Source organism: Erythrolamprus reginae, chromosome 1 (genome assembly GCF_031021105.1).
Source record: "Erythrolamprus reginae isolate rEryReg1 chromosome 1, rEryReg1.hap1, whole genome shotgun sequence".
NCBI classification, from domain to species: Eukaryota; Metazoa; Chordata; class Lepidosauria; order Squamata; family Dipsadidae; genus Erythrolamprus; species Erythrolamprus reginae.
The window spans coordinates 195049735-195069751 of NC_091950.1; the positions used below are offsets into that span (position 1 = coordinate 195049735).

Here is a 20017-nt window from a genome sequence, read left to right on the forward strand (position 1 = left end):
AGCAAACATTTAGTCATGATACTTGACTTTAATTCTCAACTTGTCTTTCCTTTCTCTCACTTATCATATATATTTTCTTTCTTTCATATATCCTCTCCTCTAAGTTCACTTTACTCTTATATATATTACTACATGTCTATTTTTCTTCCTATGTATTTGTGTATTGGACAAATGAATAACCCCCCCCCTAAGAGATTGGCCTTAGAAAAGGGACAAGCAATGGGTGGCTTTTCAGAATTTAAAATGGAGTCGGTTGAAAGAGGCACCACTGGTTGTAATATGCCCATGTGCTGTTATAATTATCTCTTTTTATTCAGAGCAATTGTGCTTCTTGTCCTTTGACTATTAATGCCATCAAATTTACTTCAGTCTACTTGGTTGACTTACTTTCAACGTGGAGTCTTGCATTTGCTCCTATTCTTCCCAGTTTAAAACCATAAACTGATTCATCAACTACTGCACAGTTCTTCACTTTCAGTGTGTAGGTGGTTCCTTCCACCTTGATTTCATATTTGTCACTAGAATGTAGCTCGACACCATTTTTAATCCACTGAACACCTTTCACATTTGGGTGAGTAAGTTCTATTGAAAATACTGCGTCTTGTGTTTCTGTCACAGTCAGGTTCCTTAGTGTCTTTTTGATCTTGACAGCTATTTAAAAAGAAGAGACACAGAATTATAAAATTAATAGTTAGGTATAATGCAAATCTAACATTGTACTCTGACTTTATAAAATAATGTGAAAAATAAGCGAGGAGCTGGTGATTCTCAGGACAGAAATGTCAGTTACCCCCGGACGCGGAGTAACGACGCTGAGACATGTTGTGGATTAAATATGGGTCATTTGTTGAATTAACATAAATTTAAATAAATTTGAATACGTCAATTTAAATATTTAAATTCAGAACGAACTAAGGACCTGCAGAGGCCAAAACTAACAGGGCGGAAATTCCTACCAGAAAATTCCTTGGCAACGTTGGGCAAAAACTCCTGCTGAACCAGGTGAAGGTAACCACCTTCACCTGGATCCAAGCCACGCCCCTTCACGTGTGGGAGGAGTTCACCCTCCAATCCCCGTGGGAAATTGGATCTGGTGATTCCCATGGACATCCTCTCTCCAATCTCCGACGTTGCTCCAACCTCTAGTTCCTGGAGAGAGGCGGTCCATCACCCTTTGAAGGATGCCCAAAGGAGCATGCGCTGTCGCTTCTAAATGCCCATTTCCGCCCCTAACCTGCCCAACCCCAATGACCAAAGGGAGGCCTATACTGATATCTAACTGCGCCGCACTCCCTAACCAATCCAATCCGCGCCGTCAGTGTGGAATAGGTGAAAAAACGGCCGCCTCTAAAGGGGAGGCCACAAACAATTCCTATTCGGCCCCGAGGCGACCTCCTCAGGACACACTGTTGATAGCGGAGGGCGGGCGGGTGTTCGCTTTCAGGAAAGCCGAGGGCAAGGGGGTGGTCCTGACTGAATCGCCCTTAAATAGGGCGATTCAGGACCTCCCCCATCCAGCAGGCAGCGTGCTACCTTGGCGCGCTGCCAAAAGCCCGGAGCTCGAAAGAGCTGCCGCCAGCGTCTCCCCAGCCGCGGAGGTAATTTCGGCCAGTGGTTTAATCCGTCGGCTGGGCATTTGTATGAATACAATGTGTCCCACAGGCCTGAAGAAGACAAAATGGGATGAGCTTTCTGTGGGCATAAGAAGGGAACGACACACTCCCACTGGTAAGGGACAACCAGCTGCTTAATATGTGTACATTCTAATTTATAATAAAGATCCCTATCTAATCGTGTTTTGCCAAGTGTCTGAGAAAATTCAGTAAAATTCAAGCCTAATAGTCTAGTTCAACTATACCTAATTGGGGGACTAAGATGTACAGTTAAAGCCTAGCCTGGGAGAGGCTATGAGGTAAATAGGAAGCAACAGCTGTTTCCCACTTGCTCATAGAAACTGCTCTGTTCAGGTTTTGGTCTCCTTCTTTTTCATTCTTTCCTTCATATAGCCTATTTCGTTCTGGAGGGACTTTCAGAAGAGAATTTGGATGGGCCTTAGGGAGGTTGGAATAAGCAGTCATGTTTTACTACCCTCATTTCACACACACACCCTCAATACTTCTTTGTATTAATTTTGTATTACGCTCTTATTTATTTTTTGCTATACATTAAGTGGAACTTATATTTCATACTTTTTTGTCTAATACTGCCTTTAATGTTTCACAATGGAACATTTGAAAAATCCCATTCCACTTAGTAACAAAAGATGGAACTAACAATGTTAAATGGTGACATTAAAAATGGAACTAATAGCGTTAGATTCTGGCATTAAAAATACTGAATATACCTATACATATTCACTCAAAAATAAATCCACTGTTCCCAGAGATATACCATAGTCTCAAATTCCAGAAAAAAAAAATAATCAAAAACAGTACATGTTATCTGAGATGAGGTTTCCTGATTACTTACTTTCAACCTTCAGCTTAGCTGATGTTTTTGAAGATGCCACTTTGAAGGTATATTCCCCAACATCATCCAGTTTGCTGATTGGCATAACAAGTCTCCGCTTTAATCCATCAGATTCGCTTCTGCAACGATCTGTCATTGTAAGCGGCTTTCCATCTTTTAGCCATTGGCCTACAGATTCAGGATTGGCTACTTCACATTCAAAAATAGCTTTTTGGGATTCAGCTACTGTGAGATCAGTGAGGGGTTTTGAAATGGCACCTCCTGTGAAAGAAAGGGAAAAAGGAAAGTGTTTATCTGCGAACTATAGGTTCTTCAGTTTGAGTCTACTTGCATCTCATTTGTATTTATTTATTTAATTTATATAGTTGCCCATCGCGGCTAATGACTAGGTGGCTCACAATTCAAAAACTCGTACTACAATTAAAATCTTAAAAACACATTTAAACAATCAAAACAATTTCAACACAAAAAACATTAAAACATCTAGCTCGAGTACATACAAAGCAAGACACCTGTCCAGTTAATAATATAGCCAGAGAACCCATGGTGTATGTAATGCACCTAACTTGGGAGCATAGCCAGGTCTTTAAACTTTACAGAGGGATAACAGGGTGGGGTCATTCTAATCTCCAGAGGGAGGATGTTCTACAGAATAGGAGATGCTAAGGGGAATGTTTGTCTTCTAGTCCCCATCAGCTGACATTATTTAATAGAATCTGCAGCATACCCATCCTGTTTTATCTAATTGGACGGTAGAGAAACTCTTCAAAAAAGGTGATCCCCCAGGTACGCTCCCAAGCCATGTGTTAATTCTTTTTCATATGGTAATTCCTGTCTATAAAATCAGTGACCTTCTGCAGCTATACTTGAAGCCCAAATCTATTCTTAAATATAGCTGCCTTCTCAGATGACTGATATGAAATGGCAAAAAAGGTTAATTTTTGGTTTTATTGCTTGAGTAGATTTTTCTATCTAGGTGCTAAAATTACTTAGGTGACCTTAGATACTGTGTGGAGCTGTGTATCTTTGCTGGTCTGTCCCGTCCCCTAGCCACAAAATATATAGGTCTGGCTCTATTCGTAAATAGAAATGGCCTTCTAAGATGTGCTCCAGAGCTCTGCAAGATGCTCTGTAACTGACCTGTGGAAAGGTGGCCATAAAAAAGGAAAATGAAATACTAATGGAACTGCACTACATTTGGCTGGATTTGCACCAGAGGTGCACAGTCGGCAGCAGCTTCCAGATGCCTTGAATACTGCCCCTAAAGACTTGCAATGTTTTTCACTGTTTAATGTGTGAACTGGATTATTAAATCTAATATTATTAAATGGAGGGTTGGTAAGTAATGCTATTGCTTATATTTCGTTTTACTTAAAAGTAATACTAAACTAAAGTGATCCTTTTTTTTTTTTGGTCTTCACCTCCACAAAATTGTGCTAGTTATGATTTCCAATAAATGATTTCCTCCCCAATGTTTCCATGGGACATGAAAACTAAATTAACAGGGGCATGTGATATATTCAAACACTGAAAATCTTAAGTCACATTAAAAGCTATCATCCTATATTACCTAGCTGCAACTGCCCAAAGGGCACCTGGTTCTTTCAGTACGTTTGGAAAGCCCTAGAAAATTGCTTCCATTAGGAATGTGAATATCTTGATATTTTGTCCCCTAAATTCACCCTGATTTTTTTGTAAGTTTCAAATTGTAACAATGAAATGAATTGCAACAACAAATTATTGGGCATGCTGTAAGCTGCTCACAGTCACTTCAAATGAGATGGACCACAAACAAATTTGATAGATATGTGATAGATAGATAGATAGATAGATAGATAGATAGATGGATGGATGGATGGATGGATGGATGGATGGATGGATGGATGGATGGATAGATGGATAGATAGATAGATAGATAGATAGATAGATAGATAATAGATAAAATAGATGATAGACTGATAGATACAGATAGATACATGACATTTAAATTTAAAAATAAAATCAGTACTGTTAAGGAGTGTGCAGAACCCTTCAGTTATCAAGGACATGCACAGAGGAAAACATGGTATTCCAGCAGATATTCAGGAGATATGAGTAATTATTCAGTCATACAAAAAGAGATACATTAAAATTCAATTAGTGTTTACTTTTTAGAAATAGTACACTCAAGTTTAACAGTCCAGTCATACATATTCAAATCAGTCAATAGCTCTCAATACAATAATAATATTACCAGCCTGTCTTTGTCTTACATATCAGACATGCATTACAGCTTGGAGAGGGGCAGCATACAAATCCAATTAAATAAATAAATAAATACATCAAACTATCATTGAACACACAGAGCTTACTACATCGGTCACAGTGAATCAGCAGAAAGAACAGAGAGCAGAGAGAGAAAATTATGTTTTCTGGCTCCCTCTTATGGCAGTTTGCAACACTACCTCTTAAAGCTATAGTACTTCAATACAAACAAACATTCATTGTTAGCTTGGATATATATTGCAAACCCAACTGTTTTGTACATAGTACTAACAAATACATTCTATGCATGAGGGTAGAGGTTCATTCTCCAAGCTTGTGAGTTGGTTTCCAAATGTTTTGTTACCAGGCTAGGTAACATCTTCAGTGCAATTCTACTGAAGATGTTACCTAGCTTAATAACAAAATGCTTGGAAACCAACCTACAAGCTTGGAGAATGAACCTCCACCCTCATCCTCCACCTCGTCTGAAGACATTCGCCACCATCACAAACATTGCATGCAACTAACCTGCTACCACTAGTGTCCCAGAGGTCTTCTTTTCTCCAGCGTAAAATGTGTATTCTCCTTCATCATCTTTCATCATGTTGATTACTGTCAGCTTATATATTGTGCCATGTGCCTCTATCTTGTACTTGGGGCTGGCTTTGATTTCTTGGTCCTTAAAATGCCATAGCACATCAATCCCAGCATGAGACAGCTCAACTTCAAAGGTGACATTTTGGGTTTCAGTACAGGTGATATCATGAAGACCTTTAATAATCTTAATTTCTGTATTAAAATAAAGACATAAGGGAGTTAAAAGTCTTGAATTCCTATTACCACATCTTTGCATGAGCAGAATGGCTGCATGTTTGAAGAATACATACTTTCAATTATGAGGTTACAGCTAGTTTCAACTTTGCCAACAGCTAATTTACACTGTCCTTCATCTGATGCATATGTCCTGGTAAAGACAAGTCGTTGCTTCATGCCCTTGGAGACTGTTTGTATACGGTCATCGGGCTTGATTTGTTCATCATTTATATACCATTTGGAGGAAGATACATCAGGGACAGAAATTTTGCTCTCAAGGATGGCTTTTGTGCCTTCAACAGCATGGACATCTTTCAGAGGAACAATTATTTCCACACCTGCAAATAGCATAAAATAGCCATCATAAAAGAGTTACATTTCAAGCATTCCAGATTTAAGATTCTTCCTCAGGGTCATATTAATACTTTTTCTTCCTGCTCTTTAGTTGGGAGGAAAGTATATTGATATAAACTGCCCTCACAGTCTATCTTTAGAGTGCCTCATCAGCGGAGCTGAGAGATCTATTGTTTCATGAAACAAACTCATCGATGTATCTTCTGGAGGTAATTTGTACACTGTAATCTAGGCAATTTCCAGGTGGCATCATCTATGAAAATGGGAAATGGAAGATTGATATACCTATGCTACCCACCTCTCCCCAGAGCTCTACTCGTGCAAAATTCGACCTGAGGGAGTGGAAGAGCTGATTGCTCTCAGTGCAATTGTATTTCTGGATCATTATTTCCTGTCCTCCCCTGAAAGTAATTTCTCTCCCAAATCAGTTTTGATTAAGGAAAAAAAAACCCACAAAAAACCCCCACCCCCCCAAAAAACTGCTTCTCCTTCGCTCATCTCTTCTATCTTCTATCTCCTACCACCCCCATTCCATATTATTTTTAGTGGGGGCAAGTGTCCACATCTCATATACTTTCTTTATAATTTCTCCAGCATATATGTCCATGAATACACATGCAAACAAGATACACAAACACCAAATAGCAGTGTTCCTAGCTGGAAAGTCTTCCAGTCTCTTGGAAATTCAATATTGTAGTGAGACAAAAGTCTGGGTGTTCCTATAGCAAACACCAACATGGAGACCCAATACTCTGCAGCCAGAGGGAAAGAGGACAAATCCATAACAGACCTGCTAGAGTAATTAAACCAACCTTAAGCAGATGATATCCCTGACCATATTTTTCCTGACTTATCCCAAAGGTTCATTAGATTGTCTTTATGGGAAGCTTTGTGTGTGTCAATTCTTGGTGGCAGATTGGGTATGAGATGAAAGTGATGTCATGAGAACATATGTCTTAAAAATTAATAAAATACCTTCATGCTGTAGCAAGAAGAAAATATGCCTTGACTTAGATTTCCCTTTCTTTTTCTTATTTGCTTTGATCTCTTTTATCCAGACCAGACCTAACACTACTCCAACGCATCCGCTCTCGTGAACTACGGGCCGAACTCCGGAGACGTTGTGACCGAGGTGAAACTAACCTCTACATTGACTACCACTCTGATTGCATCAGGACCAAATCTCATAATCCTCCCTTCTTCCCCAAACCCATTGTCCCTCCTCAGCCATCTTCTCCACCCATCATCCCTCATCTTCAAACGGAGCCGCCCAGCACTTCAAGCAACAAATAGGATAGTGCGCCTCTTACTACCTCATTCCAATCCAATTTTTACCCAACTCACCCCAATCCCACCCTTTACCACGAACTCAATCTCAAATGTAAACTAATCAATGCAAGAAGCATAATCAACAAATTATCTGAATTCCTCATCCTACTTGACACAAACATATTTGACTTAATATTTGTTTGTGAAACATGGCTGAACTCTTCATATCCTGACTCCATCATCACACAAAGTAACTACCTGGTCTTCCGGTCTGACCGCGACTCCCGCAGAGGGGGTGGTGTAGCCATATTCTACAAAAGCTCACTCAACCTAAAAAACATTCAAGTTACACAAGATCTCATCCTCCCTGAAAGCCTAGTTTGTGACATTTCCCTCAACACTACACTCTGTTTCCTTCTGTGCTACAGAGCTCCTAACTACGACATTACCCATGCAACTAAACTAACCTCCCTCCTAACTTGGGCAACCTCCTGCCCCCATCCCATTATCTTCCTTGGTGACCTCAACCTACCACACATCAACTGGTCACTAAACGAATGCTCCACTGAACCTATACATACCGCCATCTATAACGCCGTCACCAGCCTAGGACTAGAACAATTAGTATCAAACAACACCAGACTCAACAACTGTCTCGATCTCATATTCTGCAACAGCAAAAGTGCTATCTATGGACTGCACACAAAATAACCTTTTTCCAACAGCGACCACAGCACGATCAACTTCAACCTCAACCTACATCATCTAAACACTCACATGAAGTATGCGGCCCCTAAGTATAATTTCAGGAAAGCCAACTATGAACTCATAGATGCCAATCTCTCATTTATTAATTGGCAATCCTTGTTCTCTAACTGCATCACCATTGATGACCTCTACAACACGTTCTTACACCAAATTAATAGACTTATAGATCTGCATGTTCCACTCACCTCTCCTAGAAGAAAACGAAAAAATAACGTACCAGTCTCGATAAAGAAACTACAAACCAAAAAAAGATCCCTCTGGCGTAGAAATAAAAAAGGCCCAGTAACCAACTTTAAAAGCCGCTACAGAAGCATATGCCAACAAATAAAAGTAGAATGTCTCAACTATCACAGTGAACAAGAGGAAAACCTCCTACGTACCAAATCTAACCGTGCCTTCTACAACTTCGTCAACAACAAACTTAACGACTCCAGACCTATTCCACCTCTCGTAGGACCCAACAACAAAGAATACCACGATGAACCATTCAAAGCTAACCTCTTCAACTCCTTTTTTGGCTCCGTTTTTGTTAACAATAATGGCTCATCCCCCTTCTTCGCAAATCGCATTCCAAACTCATTAAAAAACCTAACCCAAATCATCTTCACTATAGACTACGTTGAAAAAGCAAACCTTCCCTATCTGTCGGACCAGACGGTTTTTGTGCATACTTCCTAAGAAAACTTTCTTCTGCCATAGCTGAACCCCTAAACATTATCTTCCAAAAATCCTTCAGGACCAGCACTCTCCCCAAGCTGTGGTCAAAAGCAGTAGTCATCCCCATTTTCAAAAAAGGAGACCCATCACTAGTTGACAACTACAGACCAATATCACTATGCTGCGTCCCTTGTAAAATCATGGAATCAATTATAAATCGATCAATCACCCTTTACTTAGAATCTAATAACCTACTATCAAAAAAACAATTTGGATTCAGAAAGAAACTATCCTGCAACCTACAACTACTTCACTGCAAAAACATCTGGACTACCCATCTTGATCAAGGAAAATCCATCGATGCAATTTATATCGACTTCTGCAAAGCCTTTGACTCAGTGGTTCACGACAAACTTCTCCTAAAACTCAAATCCTATGGCATCTCAGGACTCCTCCACAACTGGATTACTGCATTCCTGTCAAACAGGCAACAAGTTGTCGAAATCGGAAGCGCCATTTCCACCCCCGTCCCTGTCAAAAGCGGCGTTCCCCAAGGCAGTGTACTAGGTCCTACTCTTTTCATCCTATACACCAATGACCTCTGTGATAATATCGCAAGCAACTGTGTGCTTTTTGCCGACGATGTGAAACTATTCAACACCACTGACAACACACTCACTCTCCAAAAAGACCTTGACTTTGTTTCAGATTGGTCTAACACCTGGCAACTTCCAATATCAACCAACAAATGCTCTACCCTCCACATCAGCAAAAAGAATCCAAACTTCGCATATGAACTGAATAAACAAATTCTCGCAGCCAACCCACACTCAGTAAAAGACCTTGGAATACTAATATCAAATGACCTAAGTGCTAAAGCCCACTGCAACAATATCGCCAAAAAGGCTTCCAGAGTTGTTAATCTGATCCTACGTAGCTTCTGCTCTGGCAATCTCACACTACTGACTAGAGCCTACAAAACCTATGCCAGACCCATTCTCGAATACAGCTCATCTGTCTGGAACCCATACCACATCTCAGACATCAACACTCTCGAAAACGTCCAAAGATATTTCACCAGAAGAGCCCTTCACTCCTCCACTCGAAACAGAATACCCTACGAAAATAGACTATCTATCCTGGGTCTTGAAAGCTTAGAACTGCGGCGCCTAAAACACGATTTAAGTATTGCCCACAAGATCATATGCTGCAACGTCCTTCCGGTCACCGACTACTTCAGCTTCAACCGCAACAACACAAGAGCACACAACAGATTCAAACTTAATATTAACCGCTCCAAACTTGACTGTAAAAAATATGACTTTAACAATCGAGTTGTCGAAGCGTGGAACTCATTACCGGACTCGATAGTGTCAACTCCCAACCCCCAACGCTTCTCCCTTAGACTCTCCACGATTGACCTCCACGATTGACCTCTCCAGGTTCCTAAGGGGCGTATATAAGTGCACTGATGTGCCTATCGTCCCCTGTCCAATTGTCTTTCCTTATCTCATATGTCATATATATTGTCTCCTTATCTATATCTATATATCTATATCTATATCTATATATATTTTCTCTCCTTATCTCTTATATCATATATACTCTCTCCCTACCATCTACTTCTCTTCTTTTTACTTTCTATCATCATATATATTACTTAATGTCTATTCTCTTCCATATGTATTGTATATTGGACAAATAAATAAATAAAAATAAATAAAAATAATATTGCCCATGTAGGATATGGCTACAAGATTTCCAAGGAAACTTCCAAACTTACCAGAGACAGAAACATTGCCAGATGTTACAAGAAGCAGACTAGGGATGTTAAAGGAGTAGGCTCCTCTGTCTTCTTTGGTTGCATCTTCAACTAGGAGCATATGGGACTGCTTGTCTATGACAATGTGGATACGATCACTTGGTTGAATTTCGGTGCCATCCTTCATCCAGACACCTTCAACATTTTCTTGGGAAAGTTTCACTTCAAGTTGAATAATATCACCTTCACAGACTTTCTGATCAGATAGACCTTGAAGGATAGTCACAGGACGTGCTGAAGTATATGAAATTAAAAAATATAAGAGTTATTCATGATGAGAAACTGTAGCTATGAAATATTCATAAGGCAGGATCATTTTTTGTGGATGGGCTTACGTTTCATCTTCAGTTTACAGGAGGTCTTTTTCCCTTCTGCCACAAAGCTATACTCTCCTTGGTCTTCTTTAGAAACATCTTTAACTGTAAGGATCTGACGACCCCGGCGTGAAGTTATTACATATTTATTATTAGATGTCAGCTCAGTGCCATTATGATACCACTTTCCTTCCACATCTTCAGGTAAAATTTCACATTCTAGTTCCCCTGAAAAAGATTCTGGAACTTCGATATCCTCCAATTCTTTTATAAATTCAACAACAGCACCTACATCCAAATATAGATATTTCAGTTAATTGTTATGAAAATTCCCCAACTGGATTAAACATATGCTCCACTTTAAAGTATTTTTAATAACTAACAATGAAAGCTGGTAACTTTAGATGGTATGATACTGTAAATATCAGAATAAAACCGTTTCTAGAAAAAAATATTTTATCTGAAAATCATCTTAATTTACACATAATTTTCACTAAAGATGCCTGGTTTCATAATTTTGGCTTGTTTAGGCTATATCCTGTCCCCTAGGTTTTTTTAGATTTATATAAATAGTGCACCTCCAAGGATATTTGGTTATCATTCACATTTAGGATGTTTAAAGATAGGTTGAAAACTCTAGATAGAAAAACTTCCATTGAACAGCACAGCTCATATATTTCTATACAAAGAGATATTGGCTAAAAAGCATGTCTTAAAACAATTTCTGTCCTCACCTTCTACAATTAGTTTGGCTGTTGTTTTCACAGATTCGTCTTCCACAAGGGCACAGCTGTAATCATCTTCGTCAAACTTGTCGATCATTAGTATGGAAAGGAAATGGCCCTTCCTGTCAGAATGTGTTCGGTATTTGTCTCCAGAAAATATCTCTATCCCATCTTTGTACCATTGCACTTTAACAAAGGGCTCAGAGGTTTCACATTCAAAGGTTGCCATAGAATCTTTCTCCTTAGCGGTGACATCTTGTAACTCCTCGACAAATACGATATGCTGTTTGGCTGCAAAAACAACAGAAAGATATTGAAGAGGGATGGAAGGTTTGAGCATGATGGCATGAAAGCCAAGATTAAACAGAAACAGAGGTGTATACCTTACCTTGTACTAATAAGAAAGCATGACTGGAGGTTTCACCAGCTACATTCCAAGCTTTCACCATTATACTGGCAGAATCCTCTGCTGTTACGTCTCTGATGACCAACTCACAAACATTATCTTCTGGCCAGTACCAATAGATGCGGTCTGACCTTTCAATCTGCACGCCGTTTTTGAACCACTGGCATTCTGGATCTGGTCTACCTACTACTCGAACACGGAAATGGGCATCCCTTCCTTCACTTATTGTCTGACTTTGTATACGCTCAAGTATCTTGGGAGCCTCCATGCTTGGACTAAGTTGAACTTTCTCTGGCTTGATGGATGGAATAGTGATTTTGCCTTCAGCCTCTAAGGCTTTCTTTTCCTCCTCTGTTAACTCTTTGGTCCAATGGAGAAGTTCTTCTTTTGTCTTCTTAAGCAAATCTTCATATGCTTCATCCTTCTTACGAGATTTAAGCTCCACAGCAGTGATAGCTTCATAGTAGCCCTCCTCAGTTCTGCGCTTGAATTTACTACGGAGTTCTTCAGATTCTTCAGATATTTTCTCATGGCTGACTTTTTCTGCCCTTTTCAGCTTCACCACTTCTTTGGTAGTAGGCTCAACTGGTTTGTCAATCTTTTGGACTGCAAACAGAAGTTTGCCAGGCTCTGTTGTTGGAGCTTCATGCCTAGGCTCGGGTGCCCGACGAAGTACTGATCTGAAATCTTCTCTCTGTTGAATTTCAATCCTCACTGAATGTTCAATTGAACCTTCGGGGTTTTCTGCAGATATTTTCACTTCACCAGTATCATAGGTTTTGCAGTCTACAATGTCCAGGTAGTAGATTCCATCATAACGAAGTCTAAACCTTTTACTCTTACGGACAAGTTGTCCATTGAGGTACCAGTTGACTTTTGGTTGTGGATAACCAGTCACCCGGCAACGGAATCGTGCAATTTCACCTTCAACGACTCTTGCAGGTTCAGGAAACAAAACTATTTCTGGCTTTTGTTTCACTTTTTCATCTTCTACAACACGAGTAATGGCCCCTTCATGTGCCATCCTTTCTAACTCTTCAATGCGCTGAAGACCCTTTCTGCCTTCTGGCAACTGAGATTCTTCAACCAGGCTTTTCTCATCTTTAACGATGAGAGTTGCTGATGTATGGTCTGTACCGTATTTATTTGTAGCCCTGCATGTAATCACACCACTGTCTCTGGGATAGGAAATGTCATAATCAAGGCTGCAATATCCAAATTCATTAATCATCCGAAGTCTGTTTGCTGCCTCCAAAGGCTTGCCATCATGTAGCCACTCTACTCTCATGGTTGGATCACCAATAGGTGTGAGTCTACAGTCAAAATGGGCTGGCCCAAAGCGTTTGAGCCTTAAGGAAGTGAGTTTTTTCTTGAAAAATGGTTTCTGTTGTTTTTCTTTGTCATATAGATCTCCTTCCTCCCATTGTTCTTGACCATAACGCATATGGAGAGGTTCTAATTCTGGTGCTGCTATTTCTTTTGCTCTATATGTGCCCCTGGGAATGATTAGTCTTCTTTCTGGTTCAGGCTCAGCATAGTCAACTTCAACATTCACTTTACATCGTGTAGTGTCACGTCCGGCTTTATTAATGGCAGTAGCAGTATACCATGCAGCATCATGTCGGATTGTGGACTCAATTTTCAAGGCAGCTTCGCCTTTTGTTCCCTCAATTCTGAAAATCAGAATGGTGAGAGTTAAGTACATGATTTCAACAGAACTTTTCAACCAATTTAATTGTTTATGAATGGTATTTACAGCACCCTTCTATCTTCCAGCATTCGGGGAACACAGAATTTAGAACAACGTAGGTAGTCCTCAAATTAAAACAGCAAGTGGGACCAGTATTTCTGTCACTATGCAATGCAGTCATAAAGGAAGATATGCAAATGTGCATGAGAGGTACTATACAAGTTGGGTAAGGTGTGCAGGGTTATGCAAGAGGAGCAATATGGGTCAGGTCCTTTTTCACAAGACAACTGGACCTCTGGTTTTTCTTTGATGATTTTTTGCTTCTCATCCAAGAAGCTTCTTCAGGGGTGTCAGAAATGGTGTAGCATCTCTTGCTTGAGCGGGGGTGGGGGATGGGGTTGGACTAGACGACCTATAGAGTCCCTTCCAAATCTGTTAATATGTAGCAGAAAGTCCAGTTGCCTCTTGAAAAATATGCATGAGAGGGATAACCGTGACCTGGATGACTGACATGGGTCAGATAGGGTGCACAGGAGAGCGTATGAACAAGCACGAACAGGAGCTGTGAAGAGTGTGCATGTGGAGGAGACTTATCCCAGTGACTTGTGATTTTTTTCTGCCAGCTTCTCCTTTGACTTTCAGGGGAAGCTGGCATGGAAGATTGCATATGAAGGTCACAGGGCATATAGCAACTGATCATAAGTGCAATTAGGTTGCCACACAACTAGATCACAATGACACGACCACAGGACTGCTGGGATTCCAAAACTCTAAAGACTGGTGATAATCGCTATTGCTCCTCTCGCATAACCCTACACACCTTGAATGGTTACAATGAATGGATGTCCATAAGCCAAGAGCTACCTATATGCTTGCCGGGGATAAAAAAAGTTGTAGTCCCAGCATATCTTAATTGAATCATATTGAGAAAGCTGTTCTGAACACCACTGCATTCTGAATGAATCACTTAATCAAAAATAGGCATAGGATATTATTAGTTTAGTCTTCCTGAAAAATATTCTGAGCACCCTTAATTTTCTCACTGCTAATTTTCTGAAATGTTTGGAGAATGTTTGGCGTGAGCACACAGCTTTCACTGCATTACAAGCGGAATACTTTTATTCATCCTATTTATAAGGCTTACTTTATATTGGGGTATTTATGGGGTACAATGATGTCACTATTCTTTAGCCACACAATGTCAGGATTAGGGTTTCCCCGGGCTTTCACATTCATTTCCAGTTTATCTCCTTCTTTGACGCTTGTATTCTTCAGCTTTTCTACAAATACCGGTCTTGCCAAATGTTCCCTGGCTACGATAGACAAAGAAACAAATTATCAGAGGAATACAGTCGGATACAAAACTATAACCAGAAACATCCCAGCCATCCCCTAAATTAACAGAATGAATACCTTCCACTGTCAAGGTCATTGAAATTGATGCTTTTCCTGCTCTGTTTTGAGCAATTACAACCCATTCCCCTGTATCAGAAGGCATTGCTGGAACAATAATCATGGACTGTGTGCCATCTTCCTTAATCACTATTTTGTGGGTGTAATCGTTAAGAACTTGCTGACCTGTGGACACAAATACAGGTATTGTTTCAGACTGAGCATTCACTTCCTTTTAAGTGAATCTTGGGTTTTATAGAAGATGACGTGATCAATAGAAAGCATTCCTACCGTTGTGAAACCAGTACGTCTCTGGCATTGGTCGACCCACAACTTTGAGGTCAAATCTTGCCGTCTGTCCCTCTGCACATTTAAAAGAAGTTGGCTTCAGCACAAATACTGGCTTGTACAACCTTTCCAGCTGTGCTTCATCTGTCTCATCCAGCCTGCGTGCAGGAGAGCGTGAAGGCGAACTGCGTGCAGGGGAACGGCTTGGGGATCGAGGAGAAAGAGATCTGAAAAGGTAATGTGTTAACATGTATAGTTACTTGTATCAGGTAATGTCTCATTATTCACTAGAGTTGGTTCTTTTATTCTAAACATGGTAGGCAAGTCTGATGTCAGTAAGGTTCGGGCTTTTTATCACTCGGTAAATATTTATGTATTCATTAAAGGTCCCTATGCAGCATACGATATCAATACAATTAAAACATAGCTAATGCTATCTCTGAATATGCATATAATCCTGCAAAAGAAAATGTATTTATGCTAACCTTTGCCTTTTGCTTCTGTTTTTATCTAAATAAGTATCATTCAAACAAGGATTAAGGAGTAGATATTATCTGTAGGCTGGATTGAATGAATGGCTACTCAAAGAAACATACACACAGAGCAGGGAAATGGTGAACAATATGAACAGGATTCAGGATAGCCCAAAAGTGCTTTTTCCAAAGCTACTGGACTTTCTGGTTTTTCTTTGAAGATGTTTTGCTTCTCATCCAAGAAGCTTCTGAAGAGCTGAAAGAGCTTTTTGGATAAGAAGTGAAATGTCTGAATAGAAGAGAACAAAATAAAATTATTTATTGGCCAAGTGTGATTGGACACACAAGGAATTTTTCCTTGGTGCATATGTTCTCAGTGTACATAAAGAAAAAATAAAATACATTCATCAAGAATCATAATGAGGAATCCAATCAACTAGGAAATAAATAAAACAATACAAATTTAAAGATACAAGTAACATGGTTATAGTCATAAGTAGTAAGAGATAGGTACTAGGAAGGATGAGAAGAATAATAGTAATAAGTCCATAGTGTCATCCCCAAACCCCCAACACTTTACCCTTAGATTATCTACGGTTGACCTATCCAGATTCCTAAGAGGTCAGTAAGGGGCGAGTACAAGTGCACTAGAGTGCCTTCCGTCCCCTGTCCTATTGCTCTCCTATATCTCCTATACCTTTCTTCTATTCCTATATCTCTTCTTCTATTCTTTCATTGATATATTCTATTACTATATCTTCTTTTCTATTCTTTCTTAGATATATTTTACTATGAGTATCTCCTCTATAACCTTCATCATGTATTTTACTATGTGTATATAGATATATACCCACTAAAACCGTCATTGTGTAGTGGACTAACTAACTAACTAACTAACTAACTAACTAACTAACTAACTAACTAACTAACTAAACAAACAAACAAACAAACAAACAAACAAATAAATAAATAGTTTGTGTGGGAATTAGTTGTTTAGCAGAGTGATGGCATTCTGTGCTTGTATCTAGTTGTTCTGGTGTGCAGTGCCCTATAGGGTCATTTTGAGGGTAGAAGTTGAAACAATTTATGTCCAAGATGTGAGGGGTCTCTATCAGGTGCGGGTTCCAACTTACCACTGCTACCGGTGCTGAAGTGCACACAGTTCTGGGTGACCGGTGCATGTGTTGGAGTGAGATTTGGCTTTTGCCTATGCGCAGGACCCAAATTTTGTAAGAAGATGCACAGGCACGTGAGATTTCGATGGATTTTTTTGCTTCTGTGCACGTGCGGAAGTAAAAACTCACCGGAATTGCTGATATCTCATGCGTGTGTGTGTCCTCTCATGAGATTTTGCTTCCTGTGCATGCGCGGAAGCCAAATCTCACTCTGATGTGTGCACCCAACCACTAGTCATCCAGAGCTGCACATGCAGCTCCATTTCCACTACCAGTGTGGTGTCCCCCTCCCATTCTGGTAGACCAATACTGGTCTGTAGATATTTTCACAGCCCTCTTTTTGATTCATACAGTATAGTATTCGGCTCCTCAATAAACACCAGAAAATCCAGTTGCCTCTTGAAAAAGCACCTTTGGTACAATTACAACCTGGAGGACTGAGAATCTCCATAGACATTTAGGAGAGCCTTGATTAGAGGTTTTATCGTGCTTTGAGAACCAAAGCGCCCACTAAATCCTGCTTCACACAAGGGAATATCTCAATTGTAATATAAAAGAAAAGATTGAAATATTATGTGATTATAAAATCTTTCAAGAATTGAATATTTTTGTGCAACACTTTATGAGATTATGAACTCAGACCTTTTGAAAGAGGATATGTTAGATTATTGTGCTTGAATGAATGCCTTCCTCAATATATGGCAAATCAGGAATTTTTGATCAGCAAAAAGTTTACGGTGCATATAACTGCTCAGCTAACACCTATAACTTCTAATAAAACATTTCTACTTCATAATGAAATAAAACAATTACTTGGGGAAGGGGGGAAATCAATGACTTGCAAGAAGGAGGCCTGCATGGAAACAGCTGTAGTGAAGGTCTTCTTACTATTGACATAAATTTACAGTCCTCCCTCCCAAGAGACATCTGCTTTGTTCAATCCCTAGCTATTTTTTTTTAAAATGATTAAAAATAAAGACAGTTTTTCCATAACTTTGAATTGAAACAACTACGGCTCTACATCATTTAATGAATGAAAAGTGTCTTCCATCTAAACGTTCAAAATTTATTCACAGAAAAATAAATTCATAGCATACTATCTATGTACAACTGCAAACAGTTGTCTTGGGCTATAATCTAAAGGGGTATTGGCTGCCCCAAATACAGGTAGTCCTCAACATACAACAGTTCACTCAGCGACCGTTTAAAGTTACAACGCCACTGAAAAAAGTTACTCATGGCCATTTTCACAGTTATGACTTTTGGAGAATCTCCATGATCATCTGATCAGAATTCAGATCCCTGGCAACGGATTCATGTTTATGACTATTGCTATGTTCAAATGTCATGACATCCCCCTTTGCGACCTCCTAGCAAGCAGAGTCAATGGGGAAATCAGATTCACTTAACAACCAGGTTACTAACGTATCAGTTGCAAGGATTCACTTAACAACTGTGGCAAGAAAGATTGCAAAATGGGGCAAAACTCACTTAACAAATGTTTCACTTAACGACAGAAATTTTGAGCTCAACTGTAGTCATAAATCGAGGACCACCTGTAGTCAAGTCATAACTAAGACAAGATTGTTCCTTATTCTTACCGATATCTTCTCATCATTTCTGGTGATGGGATGTAACCTGGAGATCCAGTAGGTCCAACAGGCTCAACATATAATTTTGCTGAGCAGATGGCATTTCCTTTGACATTGCTGGCAAAGGCCGTATAAATGCCTTCATCTTCAGGCAAGACAACAGGAAAACGTAGACTGGCTCTGCCATCTGGCATGATCTCCATGTGGTAATGGTCTCCATGCCTGATACGCTTGCCATCTTTGTACCATGCAATCTGTATTGAAGAAGTTACAAAGGTATATGAGAGGTGAGAATTTTAATCAGGCTTAGAGTTAGGATATGGGTTATGGTTAGAGAATTTTGAGAAGGACCTTCAGTTCCATAAATTACAGAACATTGTTTGCTTATGTCTGCTTATTTTTAACCAATATTAAAACCGAAGAGGCAAAAGAGGCTATTGCTTATACTGTAATGCAACTTCATAAGAAGAGCAATCAATCTATCAAGATAGAGCTGGAAGAGACCTTGGACATCTTCTATCCCCCTCCCCCCAGCGCTATCGTATAGACGTTATACCATTCCAGACATGTGGTTGTCCAGTTCCTTTGGGAAGTGTTGGGAAGCGTACAGATAATCTACTGGTTGCTCTTCTGAAACACAAATACATTCATACCTTAGGCAACGGATATCCAGTCATCTGGCAATGGAAGGTCACACCACTTCCTTCAAAGATTCTGTAATTTTTTAGTCTTATTTCAAATCCTGCTTCAATGGTTTCAGACTCAGGAATGTCAACTACCATCTCTTCTCCATCTTCTTCAAGAAGTTCTTCAAGTGTAATCTTAATAATCCGGTATTCAATCTCTTTCATAAGTCTTTCTTCAAAGGAAGAAATATGGAACTCCTGCAAAAGAAAGGTGGGTTTATTCCAATTTTTTTTTAAAAAAAAGACTTGTGAAGAAAACAAGAGGAAGGAAAAAGTAAAAGTATACTCTCATATCTAATTTTGAAAAGAAATAAATATTTTGTGACATACTGCTGTCTCCCATGATTCTCTAGCATCCTCTCATGCTGATAAATTATTAATATTATTTCTTAATAACTGACAGCAGGCCCTGACTGTACGACAGATAGTATTTTCCATAAAAAATAGATTTCTTATAGGAAGAAATCTATTTTTAGCTACTGCTAAAATGACAAGTACGAAGAGACAGGTGGAGATTTAAAATAGCAAGACAAGGGGGTAAAAGGAGAGAAGGGGGACATGTAATGGTTGGCAAAGCAAAATGGATTTAGATAATGCTAGTTATAAAAGCTTGATTATTTCCTGGGATGAATAGGCTAAGACATCTGAAATGGATCAGAATGTGATCTGGAGCACAGAACTGAAGAAAAGTAAGGGGCACCTTGAAAGAAATATACATAGTGAAGATGGCCTCTGTGGGAGAATGAAGATGAAGACAAGAGATAGAAAGATCAGAACAACAACAGAATAAGAGAGCTGGAAGGGGCCTTGGAGGTCTTCTAGTCCAACCCCCTGCTCAAGCAGGACACCCTATACCAGTGATGACAAACCTTTTTGGTCC

General features: G+C 39.6%; 1 protein-coding gene across 1 annotated transcript in view; it reads right to left on the bottom strand.

Moving 5' to 3' along the window:
* Nucleotides 1-20017, bottom strand: part of LOC139169288 (titin-like) — a 329115-nt gene that overhangs the window by 277112 nt on the left and 31986 nt on the right. The window contains exons 22-34 of the mRNA XM_070755280.1: nucleotides 19105-19335; nucleotides 18461-18705; nucleotides 15215-15438; nucleotides 14945-15109; nucleotides 14676-14844; nucleotides 11824-13514; nucleotides 11445-11726; nucleotides 10732-10998; nucleotides 10358-10630; nucleotides 5601-5864; nucleotides 5242-5502; nucleotides 2470-2730; nucleotides 388-651 (exon numbers count right to left, since the gene is read on the bottom strand). Coding sequence (XP_070611381.1) covers nucleotides 388-651; nucleotides 2470-2730; nucleotides 5242-5502; nucleotides 5601-5864; nucleotides 10358-10630; nucleotides 10732-10998; nucleotides 11445-11726; nucleotides 11824-13514; nucleotides 14676-14844; nucleotides 14945-15109; nucleotides 15215-15438; nucleotides 18461-18705; nucleotides 19105-19335 — 4597 coding nt within the window. The remainder of the gene's footprint in view (nucleotides 1-387; nucleotides 652-2469; nucleotides 2731-5241; nucleotides 5503-5600; nucleotides 5865-10357; nucleotides 10631-10731; nucleotides 10999-11444; nucleotides 11727-11823; nucleotides 13515-14675; nucleotides 14845-14944; nucleotides 15110-15214; nucleotides 15439-18460; nucleotides 18706-19104; nucleotides 19336-20017) is intronic.